The sequence below is a fragment of the Fukomys damarensis genome, unplaced genomic scaffold, assembly GCF_012274545.1.
Source record: "Fukomys damarensis isolate Sample0158 unplaced genomic scaffold, DMR_v1.0_HiC HiC_scaffold_39, whole genome shotgun sequence".
Taxonomy (NCBI): domain Eukaryota; kingdom Metazoa; phylum Chordata; class Mammalia; order Rodentia; family Bathyergidae; genus Fukomys; species Fukomys damarensis.
In genome coordinates this window covers 42,646,246-42,661,083 of record NW_022900951.1, presented here as the reverse complement: position 1 = coordinate 42,661,083, position 14,838 = coordinate 42,646,246, and the positions used below count along the sequence as shown (strand labels likewise).

Genomic DNA, 14,838 nt, shown 5'->3' with positions numbered 1-14,838 from the left:
CTCAACACAGGGCTCTAAGGCAGCTCTTCATAATTATTAATTCTAATTTTTTGTGGCCGGGCATGGTGGTACATGCCCATAATCCCAGCACTTGGGAGACTGAAGCAGGAGGATTGCTGAGAGTTTGAGACCAGCCTGGGCTACATAGTGAGTTCCAGGTCAGTCTCCACTACACAGTGAGACCCTGTCTCAAAACAAAACAAAAAAGATACAGTAATCACAGCCTGGGCTACATAGTGAGTTCCAGGTCAGTCTCCACTACACAGTGAGACCCTGTCTCAAAACAAAACAAAAAAGATACAGTAATCACAGCCTGGGCTACATAGTGAGTTCCAGGTCAGTCTCCACTACACAGTGAGACCCTGTCTCAAAACAAAACAAAAAAGATACAGTAATCACAGCCTGGGCTACATAGTGAGTTCCAGGTCAGTCTCCACTACACAGTGAGACCCTGTCTCAAAACAAAACAAAAAAGATACAGTAATCACAGCCTGGGCTACATAGTGAGTTCCAGGTCAGTCTCCACTACACAGTGAGACCCTGTCTCAAAACAAAACAAAAAAGATACAGTAATCACAGCCTGGGCTACATAGTGAGTTCCAGGTCAGTCTCCACTACACAGTGAGACCCTGTCTCAAAACAAAACAAAAAAGATACAGTAATCACAGCCTGGGCTACATAGTGAGTTCCAGGTCAGCCTCCACTACACAGTGAGACCCTGTCTCAACACAAAACAAAAAAGATACAGTAATCACAGCAACTTAATCAGGTGTTGGGGAGTTTTCTTACAGTCTCCAATTCCATGTGGGCCAGAGGATGGGTGAAACGTCATGAACTGCCCTGTTCTGAGCGGCACATATTTTGATATTTCCAACTCCTCTGGAAGTGGGTGTCATTTCCATTTTATAGAAGTTGGAACTGAAACCACAGAAATTAAAACTAGACATAGGGCCTGAAAAGTGAGCCTTTTTTTTGGTACCAGGGATCAAACTCAGGACCTTGCATTTGCAAGGCAGGTGTGGTGCCACTGAAGTGATTTCTATGAGGTGGGAAATGGGATTAGGAAATTCTTCTGTAGTTATTCTGGAGCTCAAAGGGAGTAAGGGGAGGGATGCAGCCCGGTGAAATACCTGCCTAGCATGTACAAAGCCCTGGGCTTAATCCCTGGCACCAACAAATTTTCCATAGGCTTGAGTATAGATAAGATCCAAGAGTTGAAAATGAAGTCTTTGCAGACTTTAGTTATGTTTTCAAGGTATCTTTCAATGTTTGAGGCATCTCGGGAAACCTATTCCTCTGTGAGATGTTAGCCAAGCCAAAGCAGACCAACAAGCACTTGAGAGAACTGCTGTGCATCTTCTATGCCCTTTTCCTTAGAACCAAGATAGAGATTGGGCCTCCCGTGGCTGAACTGCAGTGTATCTACTGACATCCAGAAAGCAAAGGCAATTGCCAGGTGTGAGACTTGGGTCTTCAGATACCATCTAAGGAATCCTTTGTTGCACGGGTGATCACAGGACACTACCACATGTGATACCAAGGGCAAGACAAACACTTTCCCTGAGACAAGGGGATGTCCCACAACCTACAAAGCAGGAACAGTGGCTTCCCACCAGCTCCCAGTGCCTTTGCTTCCTGAAGATGAAGCACATGCCTTCCCTCAGACCAAGGACCCACCCCAGTGAGACTCACCAGTGTCCCCTAAGTTTAAGTCGCCAAAGCAAATTCATATCCATCCAGGTGAGGGTCCTCTGGGACCTAGAAAAAGGCTTCAAAGACCAGGACTCACCATACAGGCTATCAGGGTTCATGAATACAGGGGTAAAGCTAATAGCATTCTGGAGCTTGCAGCCTGGTAGTGACTGTGGACCTAACAGATTTTTGTTATTAACTGGACCAAGGGAGAAGTAACACCCATGGGGCTTTAATATAGCTACTAGAACTGTCCTCAGTGGCTTTCTATACCTTTACCTAATCTTCATGTCAAATGTAAAATATCCACATGGAAAGGCTAAATACTTTGGTAAAGGTCAAATAGCTGATACACAGCAGAGCCTGTATCTGAATCCAGTCTTTTGACAGTCTCCCTATGCAGTACAGTATGGCAGAAATCATGGTAATTCTGATGGCCCAGCCTCCCAAGTGCTAGAGTCTGGGGTCTTAGAACCCTATTTTCATTCTCTCTCTCTTTTTTTTTTGAGACAGGGTCTCACTATGTAGTTGAGACTGATCCTGGGACTATGTAGCCCAGGCTGGTCTCGAACTCGCAGCAATGCCCCTGCCTCAACCTCCCAAGTGCTGGGATTACAGGTGTGCATTACCACGCCCGGCTAGAACCCTATTTTCAAACCAAGTGTGTCATGTCTTACATGAATGTGAATTCCGTACCCAACTCCAATGACCTCAGGGGAATCAGTGTTACTGTTCATGACAGGGTCTAGTGTACGTCATTAGATTATGTGCTCCTGTTTCCAAGACCATTTTGGGGGGAGGCAGAGGCAGTGTCACTATGCAGCCCAAACTGGCATGGAAGTCATGGTGATCCTTCCTCAGCCTCCCCCAAGTGCTGGGGTTTCAGGTGTGTGCCACTACACCCAACTTTCTGAGAACAATCTTGCTATGAGGGTGCTCACCTAATGCTCAGAGGGTAGGGAGAGACCCAATTCCAGCTATAAGATAATTTTACCTGTATTTGCTATACTCCAGGCCTCAACATATACCCAAACCAATCTCAAACATGAGGACTCTACCTTTCTGGCAGTCCCTGCCCATCTCCCCACTAAATATTCTCTAAGTCTTCCTTCCTTGACCTGCCTGTTTTATAAACTGTAGAGTGGAGAAAGCATCATCAGTATCAATTTGCGTTCAGGTTTCATCTTTTTAATCAGCTCTGAAGGACATCCTAAACACTACATGAGACACAAAAGAATATTTTTTCTTCCAGTATTTAAAAAAAATGACATTCACAAACTTTTTCAAGAAGCTCGTATAATCATGATGGTGGATCTTGAATAAAAAACAGCTCTAGGCAATCATTTTTGATGCAGACTGCTTACAGGTACATTCAAAAATTTTCTAGTCATGATAAAAATTGTGTACAAGTTTTAAAAATGACCCTAGATACATGTTGATTAAAAAAAAATCAGTCTGGCCAATTTTTTCTTTTTGCCAGAAGCATAATCCTGAGAGTCCAAACTAAAAACTTTATAAGAAAGAAAAAATCCCCACACTCTACAAATGTCCCAGAAATTTCTTTAAATGGGGTGAAAAATTGAACACATGGAGCTTTCTAAAAGGTCTTTAACAAGGTACCTTGGGAGCTCAATTCAAAAATAGGCAATATACTAAAACAGAAGTTTCAGCGCAGCTCCAAAAATCTTTATACAGCGATTTGGAAGGATGATCCTGGACCAGAAGTGTTATTCATTCCTTGTGTATCTGAGAATAGTAAGAAGGTGTAAATTGTGATGTCAGGAAGAACAGGCTGACAACATTTTCACCACCCAGAGTGGATAAAGATGCTAAGGGCTGGATAATATGAGTACCTCTTCATCTGCAAAGAGCAGGGGATAGATAACAGAAGATGGGTTTTCAGACAATGACCACCCCCCCACTAATCCCAACATGCACCTAAGAGCAGGGGCAGCCTGGGAATGGTTTGGTGGGTGGGCTGGTAAGGTATGTGAAGGTTGCCCAATGTTGAACAAACCAGCCAGAACAAAAGGGGAGAGGAACATGACGGGGTCCAATGGGAAGAGGTCTGCAGTGCCAATATTCAGGTGTCACTTACGTCATGTGTACGTGCTCCTCAGTTGTCGTAATTGTCTCTGTAATTCCCTCCTGAATAGCGGTCATAACCACCCTGGCTTCTGGGAAAAAACACAACTGTGTGACAAGAATGCATTCTAGATCACCGATAAAACCTGGCTGCCAGGCACAGTGGTGCACGCCCCTAATCCCAACACTGGGGAGGCTGAGGCAGGCGGTTGCCACGAGTTTGAAGCCAGCCAGGACTACATAGCCAAGAATGTCTCAAAAACAAAAACCCCAACAATAACTGAAACCATACACACATTTTAGTCTGTACCGTAATGTACATACTTTAAATGTATAAAGCAAAATACATGAAAACACACGTTCATGCAACACATACTAAGCCATATTTCATTTCATATTAACCCAATAGACAATACCCAACATAACAAGATCAACAGGCATAATTATCATTTACCATGTCATAATTTATATGAACACACAATTACTAGAGTATAGTACAAATTAAGCTTTATAGTCAAGTTACCCACCTGCCACTATAGTCTCTGGATCGCCCATATCCATATCCATATCCTCCAGGTCGACTGTCATACCTGCCACTCCCATAGCCCTGGTCCCCACCACCTAAAGCAGACAAAAATGATTAACTGACAGTTGTCCAGACACAGACCACTAACAGATGGCCCTCCTCCACCTCTTGAGCAACCTTACCTCTAGAGTAGCTCCGACCACGTCCATGGGCCCCAAAAGCACCCCCTCCTCTGGTGCCCCGGGCAGATTTGCCTGCATGGTCCACACGGATCTGGCGACCATCCAGGGACTAGGTGTGGCAGGGGAAAACACAAGGAAGGTGGGTTGGCTGTCAGTCAAAGCAATGGTGAGGGAAGAGTGGGGATGGGCAGGTGGGCAAGAGCCCAGAAATTCCTGCTGGGCACCAGATTCTGGGTGCCATGTTCCAGAACAAGCTCCTTTCACCAAAATGGCTTCATCAGGAGCAATGGAATCCCACACGTCCTGAATCCACCGTGTTCCCCCTTGCTACTACTTACATCTTGACTGAACTCAGGCCGAGTTCTCCTCCCCACTCCTCTAAGCTGCCCGACTATTAGGGCTAGACAGACACCTCTCTTGGTTTGAGGCTTCAGAGTCCATCCCAGAAGACTCACGAGGTCCTCTCCGGGCCAGGCCCACAGGTCTGCAGACTCTACTACCTAAGCCCAGGGCAGGTCAACCATCCACGGGTGGCTTCTCGGCCTCATGCAGGACCAGTCGTCGCCTCCCAGGCAGCCCGGCTCTGTCTGCCGTTGCCCTCCACCCCCTAGAACAGAAGGCAGTCACGCTCCTGTGAGTGGGCACTGCGGGGCTTCATGGCCGCGCTGCCCCTAGCAGACACAGAGGGAAAAACAGAAAGAATGGAGAAAGTGGCAGATGTAGACAGGGGCCCTCTGCAGGTAGGAGATCTCACCTCTCCATTCATGGCTCTCATGGCATCTGAGGCATGCTCTGGATTGGTGAAGGTGATGAAGCCAAAACCCCGGGATCGCTGAGTTTCCCGGTCCTTGACAACAACCACTAGAAAAAGAGGAGGAAATGAGGATCAGGCAGCATCAAAAGGCAAGGAAGGGTCTGCAAAGAGAGGCAATAGTGAATGGACTCCCTCTCACTAACCCTGTATCCTACTAGGTTCTGAATCTAAGTATATACCATAACCCTAGAGGTACAAGGGAAGTTCTTTTTTACTTTTGAGACAGGAGTCATACCCAGGCTGGTCTCGAACTTGCTGTGATCCTCTTGCCTTAGCCTCCCAGTATGCTGCGATTACAGGCATACGCTATTATGCTCAGCCTTGTTGTTCTATTAATATTCCATGAAACGCAAATGTCTCAAAAGCTGTTCTCATCCCCGCCCCAGCCCAAGAGACTCGCCTATGTCTCACCCTCAGAAATAGGTCCGAAGCTGCTGAAGTGGTCTTCCAGCGCCTGCTCATCGGTATTGAAGTTGAGCCCGCCGACGAAGAGCTTCCCTTCTTCAGAAGACATGGCAGTGAATTCGAATCCTGCTTCGGTAAAGAATGGGAAGTTATGGTAGGAGAGGGAAAAAGTATTAGAGAAGCCAGGAAGAAGGGTGAAACACAGAAAATAATAGAAATAAGATGATAAATCATGAAATAACTCAGGAGTAAGACTCAAAAGGCGGGAATCTAACGCTGGGGCACCGCGGTCGCCATTTCTAGGCCGCAGCCGCGCATGCCCACAACATCCCGCGCGACCACGCCCGTCATTTTGTGCCGCTGCGCAGGCCCAGAACAGCCTTGCAGCTCCTCTGCGCTCCCAGAACAAAATGGCGGTGATCACGTGGGAAAGGGGACAGCGGGTCTCCGCTGTCGCGTGGTTACGGCCAACACCGACGCCACCAGTACCTCCTGGCATTCCTCGTCCTCTGGCACTGTGCGCCAGCCTCCCAGCAACTCATAAGTTCTACCTCTGAGAGCCAGATCTCCCCTCTCCGGGGACGCCCAAGCCTACGTGTCGGCGGCCGCTACTCTCCTACTGGTGTCTCCCGCTCCGGACGGCACGAAGCACATGAAATGAGAAGCCGCCCCACAGGATGTATATCGCTTACCTGGGAATTAGTAATAAGGCCGCAGAGACAGCAAGCTCCGAGGAACACGGAGAACAGGGAAGCTCCTGCGCGGGAAGGCGCCTGATAAAGCCTACGTAGGAGCACGTCACGGAACGTCCCCCAGCGCATGTTGGCGTATGTTCTCATTGGCTGAAACCAGAAGGGGCGGGGTTATGGGAAAGGAAGCGACGGCAAAGCGGAGGGAGCAAAACGCCCTGCGCGCTTCCGGGAATACAGGTGAACTTTGTGCGATTGGTGTATCCTAATGTCAGCATGTGCCCACCAGCTAAGCCGCCTTCATTTCTTCTGCGCGTGACTATTTTAGCTCACATATCCCTTTCCGTCTCTGATGTCATCCTCACCGTATTTGAGGTCGTTTTCCCCATTAGATCTGAGTTCCTTCACACCATAGCTGTAGGTCCCTGTCAACATAATCACCGTCTACTGATGTGTTGCTCCCCTTGCCTCTTCTCTAATCTCATACCCCTCCAGGTCCGGACGTTTTGTTCCCTAGTGTCCCCAGAAGTCATCACCTTTCACAGTGCTGGCCATCAGACCCTGTATTTTCTCAGTACCTGACCCTAACCCATTTACTTGCTCTTCTGTGCCCATCTACCACCTATCAATGGGACTCTTACTTTGTGTCATCTCTGACCTCAGCTTTCCTCTTTTTGTGATATCTGGGATCGAACTCCGGCCTTTGTGCTTGCAAGGCAGTCAGCGGAACTACTGAGCCAAATTCCCGGCCCATTTCATCCTTATCTCTCTCTGTCTCCTTAAACCAGTCTCCTGATTTTCCTATCAGATTACCTTCTGATGCGTTCCGAAAATCGGGATGTATTCTGTTTCCAGAGAGTGTAAATCCCAACCACCGAACGAATTTTTTTTGTCAGGCAGGGGAGCTGAGGCTTTGATCCACAGAGGAAACTTTCATAATACACAGTGAAATCTAAAGTAAAAGTACTGTAAGCCTACTGCTAACAATTTAGTTTGGTCTGGCCTTCGGTATCTGAGCTGCCTTTACAGAGAATGGATTTGACACATTTATCATTTCTGAATTCCCCATTAATGAAGAATGAATTCCTTTACGCTAAGAAACTAAATTATTGCTGGGCGTGGTGGCACACGCCTGTCATCCCAGCACTTGGAAAGCTGAGGCAGAAGGATCTGTGAGTTTGAGACCAGCCTGGGCTACATAGTGAGTTCCAGGTCAGTCTCAACTACACAGTGAGACCCTGTCTCAAACAAACAAACAAACAAACAAACAAAAAAAGAAACTAAATTATTTATGTGTAAAATGAATTTGTCCCACTACCTAAGGTCCTGCCCCCATTTTCCTGGCACCAACACAAATTACATCTGTTAACCTTCGGAGTGCAGTATGCTAATCATCCATATTCCTGTAGGGCCAATTCCCATAGATCTCTTGCTGATTTTCAGGGATTTCTCACATAGTCTATTAATCTTGCAAGTATTGGAAATTGTAAACCCACCCTCCCATTCTAGCCTGGAGTGTTATTAACTTTGTAAGTAATATCTTTGCATAAGGACCTTTAATTTTGTAATTGTACTTGGGAGATCGAGGCGGGAGGATCAGCAAGAGTTCAAGGTCAGTTTGGACTACACAACGAGACACTGTCTCAAAAAAAGGGGGATGGGCATTTAGCTCAGTGGTGCCAAGCCTGCCTCACAAGCACAAGGTCCTGAGTTTGATCCCAAATACAAAAAAAGCCCCCCCAAGCAATCATTTTCCCCCCTGTGGCCTGTGCTTCTAAAGAAATCCTTCTCTTCTCCTATGTCACAAAAAATGTTTTACAGTTTCTTCTAGTAACTTTATAGTTTCGCACTTTTTGTCTTGCCATACTAGGAATTGAACCCAGGGACTTTGCACTGAGTTATGTTTCCAGCCCCCTCCCCTTTCAGAGGTATTGGAGATTAAACCCAGGTCCTTCACACTGAGCTACTTTCCTAGGCTTTTTACATTTTCTTATTTTGAGCCAGGATCTCAGTAATGCTCTAAGTTGCCCAAGATGGGCTTGAACTTGAGTTCTTCCTGCTTTAACCTCCCAGAGTGTTGCAATTACAGGTGTATACTACCATGTCTTGCTTATAATTAGGGCTGGGATGTAGCTCAGTGGTAGAGCACTTATCTAGCATGGGTGAAATTCTCTGTTTGACCCTCAATAGAAGAGAAGAAGGGGAGTATGAGGGAGAAAGGAAGGAGGGGAAGGAGGAGATAGTGTATCGTTTTCTTTTCTTTTTTTTTTTTCTTTTTTTTTTTGTCTTTTGAGACAGAGTCTCACTATGTAGTTCAGGTTGGCCTTGAACTCACTGTGTAGCCCAGGCTGGCTTCGAACTTGCAGTGATCCTACCGCCTCAGCTTCTCAAGTGCTGAGATTACTGGAGTGCACAACAGCCACACCAGATTCATAGTGTGTCATCACTTTCAAGTGTCATGAAAGACAGGTGTGCATCCTGTCTCACACAGATCGCTCACCATGGGATTCTAGCTGATCTGTCACGAGCAATCTTAGGGTTCTATAGAATCCTGTACTGAGGCCTTCTGCCAACAACCCTGTGAGCAAGGTTTCCTACAAGTATGCCCAAGCCTTCAGACAACTGCAATTTTAGCTGAGATATTGACAGAAACCTCATCAGAGACTTTGAAATAGAAAAGCCCAAAAGCTAAGTCACTCCCTGAATCCCGACTCTCCGAAACCATGGGAGCTTATTATTTTAACCCTATATGTTTTGGGGTAATGAAAATCTTCCTAGCAAAGGTATCTCCCTCCCTCCTTCTCTCTCTCTCTCTCTCTCTCTCTCTCTCTCTCTCTCTCTCTGTCTCTCTCCACACACACACACACACACACACACACACACACATATCAGTCACAGTGGAGTTTACATAGTTAGGTGGTCTTTGTAGACAACCTGAATCCTTCTCAATTAAACATATTCTAAACCGGTTGTGGTGGTGCACACCTGTAATCCCAGCACTCAGGAGGCTGAGGCAGGAGGATCGCTGTGGGTTCGAGACCAGCCTGGGCTACATAGTGAGTTCCAGGTCAGTCTCAACTACATAGTGAGACCCTGTCTCAAAAAACCAAAAAACCAAAACAAAAAAACAAAAAAAAAAACTACAATAGTGTAATGATAAGGCCACAATATTTTGGGGGCTTGAATGTATTGATTTTAATATCAATGTTATTCATCCTTTGAAATATAAAGTGTTTTAACTGAATTAAGGTTACACATTTTTTTCTTTGGTATCAGGAATCAAACTCAGGGACTCTTGCCAGGCAGGCGCTGCACTGCTGAGCTACATTCCCAGCCCTATGAATTTTTAAATACTACATATATCATGACTAGTATATTAAAATTATTTATACTATTTATATCAAATATCCAAAGAAAATTTACTACCGAGTCAGTGCCACATGCAGCTCTCTGAGGGAACTGTTTATGGGGACCATTGCAAAAGATGCCTACTGCTATGCACAACAAGGAAAGCGGAAAACCCTCCAGAGGAGAGATTTGGTTAATGCAGTAGAAGCTGTGGATGAATTTGCTTTTCTGGAAGTACTTTGATTGATTGCTGAGCTGGGAAGTTTCATGAGTCTTCTCTGCATCCTTCAGCTCACCCCTAGCTGCAGACCTCAGCTTTTAAGAACAGAGTCCATGCGCACCTATATACTCTTCCTGTTTTACCTTTACCTGAGCTGGGATAAGCTGAGATCTCATCTGACAGCTTTTCTCTACAAGGTCTTCCATTCGTGTCTGTCTTCCACTTGTGTCTGTCTGCATGGAGCTGCTACTTGGGGCAGAAACTGTTCTGCATGGGTGGCTTCATGAATGACAAGGACCAGAATAAAGGTCTCTGATCAACTTCATTCTAGTGTGTTCTTGCCCTATTAGTGGAGGGCTATCATGCCTGTGTAGACCTTCCCAGTTGTACCTGCCAGCCTTCTAAATTGTAGTCTTGTTATTAATTTTGTTTATTCTTCTGTTGTGTCACCAGAACGTTGTTCCAGAATTTATGGAATGACATTTTTTCTTAAGAGTCAAAATAAATGTCCTACATTGAAAAGCAGTTCAAGTTTTTTCTTACAGTTTTATTCATATACCATACAATTTGCCATTTTAAAGTGAACATATCAGCCAGGTGTGGTGGCACACGCCTGTAATCCCAGCACTTGGGAGGCTGAGGCAGGAGGATCGCTGTGGGTTCGAGACCAGCCTGGGCTACGTAGTGACTTCCAGGTCAGTTTCAACTACATAGTGAGACCCTGTCTCAAAAAACCAAAAAAAAAAAAAAAAAAAGAAAGCTAGATTTACAGAAAAGTTACAGCGCCTTCTTATATTTTATTTACCTGGTTTCCCCATTGCTAACACCTTACCATTGTCAGGTATGTTTGTCAAGACTTAGAAACTGGCATTTATAGGTTACTGTTAGACTTATTTTGGATTTTACTAATTTCCCTATTAATATCTTCTTTTCTGTTCCATGATCAAATCCAGGATACTACATTACATATATGAATCTCTGGTTTGTGACGGTTTCTCAGTCTTCTCTCATTTTTGAATTACTTTGATAGCCTTGACTATTACTGGCACAGTTATCATATAGAATGTTCCCCAGCCTGGACATATTTTTCTTGTGATTAGTCTCAATAACTTTGCATATAATTTTGGGTGTTATACAGGCCCTGGGATGTCTTTCGTAGACCTGTTAGTATTATAAACAGAAATGAAAAAGGTATGATCGCCTTTTGTCAAAAGTATAGGTTGCAGCTGATAGGTGGAATGTAAAATAAATGTGTTGTCATTGAAAATTTTAATATAGCAAAGTGACTATAGATAATGGTATACAGTATTTTTGAAAAGAGGATGTTAGACTCATTAATATTTCAAAACATGTACGTGATTTAAAATGTTATTTGTCAATTTAAAAAAATTTACTCCCAAATTCTTACAGTAGATGTTAGTCTGCCATGCTTTTTAATTGACTCCATAGGTATAATTATAGATCAGCATGACTTTAGTGTCTGTTCTTTCACTGTACTAATTAAAAACATGTACAGAACAAGTAAACAGCAGCATATATAGAACAAATAAGTGGTGCAGCCACCCAAGGGTCAGGACAGCTCTTCACGTTAGCTGTCACAAGCTCAGATACAAATCCCCACTGTGTGATCGAAGCTGGATTCAGTGCTTCATCAAAAGTGCAGGTGGAGGTTCTCGGATGCCTTCCAATGTAGATCTCCAATCCAGTGGCTAGTAGCTGAGGCGCAGCAGAGATGGAAGAAAAACCATGAGGAATTTCGCTCAGAAAATGCCCCCTTTCTTCATTACACTCGTGTTTCTCATGCTGGGTAGCTGTGCACTTTGAGGATTTAAAGAGGAACCCCTTGGGGGTATATTTTCCAGCTGATTTAACCAATCTCATATCCAAGCTGAGTTTTTCAGGTGCTCTTGGCTTTTTTCCTTCTCTCAATATAATCCGCCTTGGACTGAGAGTTGCTTTGCATATCCGTTTCAGAAGCTGTGTTAGCATCTCGTGTCTGTGAGCAAGGTGGACTGTCCCAGTGAGAACTCTTGAAGCTATTCTGTCCAGATTCATGCTGGAGCTGGGCGTGGTGGCTCATGCCTGTAATCCCAGCACTGGGGAGGCTGAGGCAGGAGGATTGCTGTGAGTTCAAGACCAGCCTGGGCTACATTGTGAGTTCCAGGGCAATATTTTTCCATGTCACTGTTATAAACAGGAACTGACCTGCCCCAGCCTCTTGCATGCCATGTTAACAGGAACGCACCACTGTGCTCCAGGTACATAGCTCTCTCTTTTTTTTCTTCTTTTGAGATAGGGTCTCGCTATGTAGCCCGGGTTACCTTGGACTCATGGTGAACCTCCTGCCTCATTTTCTGAGTGCTGGGATTACAGGTGTGCACCAGTATTCGTACCACTGAGCTAAATTCCCGGCTCCTGCCTTTTTAAAAAATATCATAGACAGGTACTATTATCAAATATTTTTCTGTTTTAAGCTAATTATATGATTTTATCCATTATGTGGTAAAAAAAAAAACTCTTGGCAGCTCTTTGGGGTCAAATACAAGGGGATAGTACTTTAGGCAAGTACTCTAGGTAAATTATTTTCAATAATGTTTTTTTTTTGGAAACAGTAATTTGCTATGTAGTTCAGATTGGCCTCAGGCCGGGCATGGTGAGGCACGCCTGTAATCCCAGCACTCGGGAGGCTGAGGCAGGAGGATCGCTGGGAGTTAGAGACCAGCCTGGGCTACATAGTGAGTTGCAGGTCAGTCTCAACTACATAGTGAGACCCTGTGTCAAACCCCACCCCAAAATAAAAAAAACTAAAAACAAAACAAAACAAAACCCCATAAATTAAAATTTTAAAAATGTTTTATCCAGGGCCTTTTAGGAATATACATGTTTAGGGAGTGGTGAACAGCAGAGAAAGCCTCTCTGAGATTTGGTGTCCTGACACTGGAATGTAGCAGTGTGAGGAGAAGAAGGAGGGAAGTATGTTCCCAGGACCCGGGAGAAATCTGAAGCAAGAACTGGAGTCCACAGGGAGAGCAAAGACAGAGACTTCAACAAAGATGGGGGAGACAGCAAACAATGCTTTCGCCCAGAGCCTGGACTTGTCGTGTGGGAAACAGCAGGTTGAACCTGCAGTCGCACAGTGACTACTGGCAACCCCAGAGGCCTCCACAGAGAAACAAACCAGTGGGATGGAGCAGTGGATGAAGTGGACTGCAGCGGCTGGTGAGTCCTCACCCAGGAGAGGGTGATTGGCCAGTAGCCTTCTTGGAGAGGGCCCAACTGAGTTCAGAACTCAGAACAGCTGCTGGCAGACTCTATCTAGTGGCTTCCTGTGTCTCAGTGTGGGTGCGGAATTCAAGTCAGCAGGAGGTCAGAGAGTGACACTGAAGCTGGCAGGAGGCACATAGACTGTTGTAGGCTCAAGGAATTCGGTTCCAGCCTCGTAGCCAGAAACTGGCTTGAATTTGAGAAGTAGAGGGGCAGGCCGGCTGGGATTATCTACTACCCCACTGTGAAGCTTTGCTGGCTTGCTGTGGTTCACCAACTTGGATCTGGACTCTGTCTGCCCATGTTGTCTACCAGTGACAGGAGAGACACACCTTGAATTGGACTTTTTGTAACTACTACTATATCAGGACTTTAACATGATAGATCCTGCCTCTTCTTCCTTTCAGGCTTGGGTGTTTTTAAACAGTTTTTAATTTTTTTGAGTGCTGAGTGTTGGAACCCAGGGCCTCACACGTGTTAGGTAAATGCTTTACTACTGAGCTACACATCCCCAGTCCCTCAGAACTTAACTGTGGTATCTCATTACTTTTTCTTAATTGGTACATTGTAGACATGCATAATGATCACATTCATCATAGGAAATTTGTACCTGTACATGATATATCTTGCTGCTTCTTTTTCCCCCATTTCCCTCTACTCCCTTCAACCCCTCTTTCCCTCCTTATTTACAAAAGCTTTATTGCCATTTTTTCCTTCTGTTCTTCTCGTCTCTTTTCTTTCCCCCTCCCCTTCCTTGTTCCCCTTCCCATTTGAACATTTTCTTCCCATTTCCCAATATCTATTATACATTTTGGTCCTTATTTCCACTTTCAGTTTCTCACACCAGAGAAACAATGAGGTATTTAAACATGTGTGTCTGATTTATTTCACAAGAGTGTGGTATCAAGGTGTATTCATTTAACTATAAATGCCTCAAACATCTCTATGGAAGAGTAGTACTCCATTGTACTTAAAAAATCCTTTTGCTAGGCATGGTGGCACACATCTGTAGTCCCAGCACTCAGGAGGCTGAGGCAGGAGGATTCCTGTGAGTTCCAGGCCAGCCTGTGCTACATAGTGAATTCAGGGTCAGCCTGAACTACAAAGAATGATATTGCCTCAAAAAAAACAAAACAAAACAAAAACAAAAAACAAAAAAACAAGGGCTGGGGATTTAGCTCAGTGGCACCATGCCTGCCTGGCAAATGCAAGGTCCTTACTTCGATCCTGGTACCACCCCACACACACACTCACAAAAAAACCCCAAAAGAGCAACAAAACAACCCAAAATAACAATAAAAAACCCTGATCTTCTTTATCATCAGTTGGGCCAGGGATTTAGCTCAGTGGTTTCACCGCCTGCCTCACAAGCGCAAAGGCCTGAGTTCAATCCCCGGTACCAAAAAACAAAACAAAAAGCCAAGCCAAGAATTTAAAAAAAATCATCAGTTGATGGGCATTTGAGCTATTTCCAAGATTTAGGTATGATAAACTGTGCTGCTATAAACATGGATTTGTATATGGCATCTTATTTCATATATATATATGGCAGCCGGCAGCACCACTGAGCTAAATCCCAGCTTCATTTAATATTTTTGACTTACTATAAATAT

General features: G+C 44.8%; 1 protein-coding gene across 3 annotated transcripts; it reads right to left on the bottom strand.

Annotated features, from left to right (window-relative positions):
- Positions 1-2,858: 2,858 nt before the first annotated feature.
- Positions 2,859-6,483, bottom strand: Rbm3 (RNA binding motif protein 3). 3 transcript variants are annotated; one of them, XM_010606376.3, is made up of 7 exons: positions 6,397-6,483; positions 5,711-5,833; positions 5,240-5,346; positions 4,486-4,594; positions 4,305-4,398; positions 3,791-3,869; positions 2,859-3,438 (listed from the first exon to the last, which is right to left on the bottom strand). In XM_010606376.3, exons 2-6 carry the CDS (start codon positions 5,811-5,813, stop codon positions 3,809-3,811), a joined length of 474 nt encoding a protein of 157 aa, XP_010604678.1. In that variant the 5' UTR covers positions 5,814-5,833; positions 6,397-6,483; the 3' UTR covers positions 2,859-3,438; positions 3,791-3,808. The 3 variants fall into 3 exon arrangements, with proteins under 3 accessions (XP_010604678.1, XP_010604679.1, XP_019060406.1); XM_010606377.2 differs by having other exon boundaries at positions 3,791-3,866; positions 5,711-5,830; positions 6,397-6,482; XM_019204861.2 differs by having other exon boundaries at positions 5,711-5,830; positions 6,397-6,481.
- Positions 6,484-14,838: the final 8,355 nt, after the last annotated feature.

What these genes read in the sequence shown, in the direction of transcription:
- Rbm3 (XM_010606376.3), bottom strand. Translation starts at nt 5,813, where the DNA reads ATGTCTTCTGAAGAAGGGAAGCTCTTCGTCGGCGGGCTCAACTTCAAT. An exon ending in CTTCGGACCTATTTCTGAGG is followed by an intron (nt 5,347 to 5,710) that starts GTGAGACATAGG and finishes CTCTTTTTCTAG; the next exon opens with TGGTTGTTGTCAAGGACCGG. An exon ending in TGGTCGGAGCTACTCTAGAG is followed by an intron (nt 4,399 to 4,485) that starts GTAAGGTTGCTC and finishes TGTCTGCTTTAG; the next exon opens with GTGGTGGGGACCAGGGCTAT.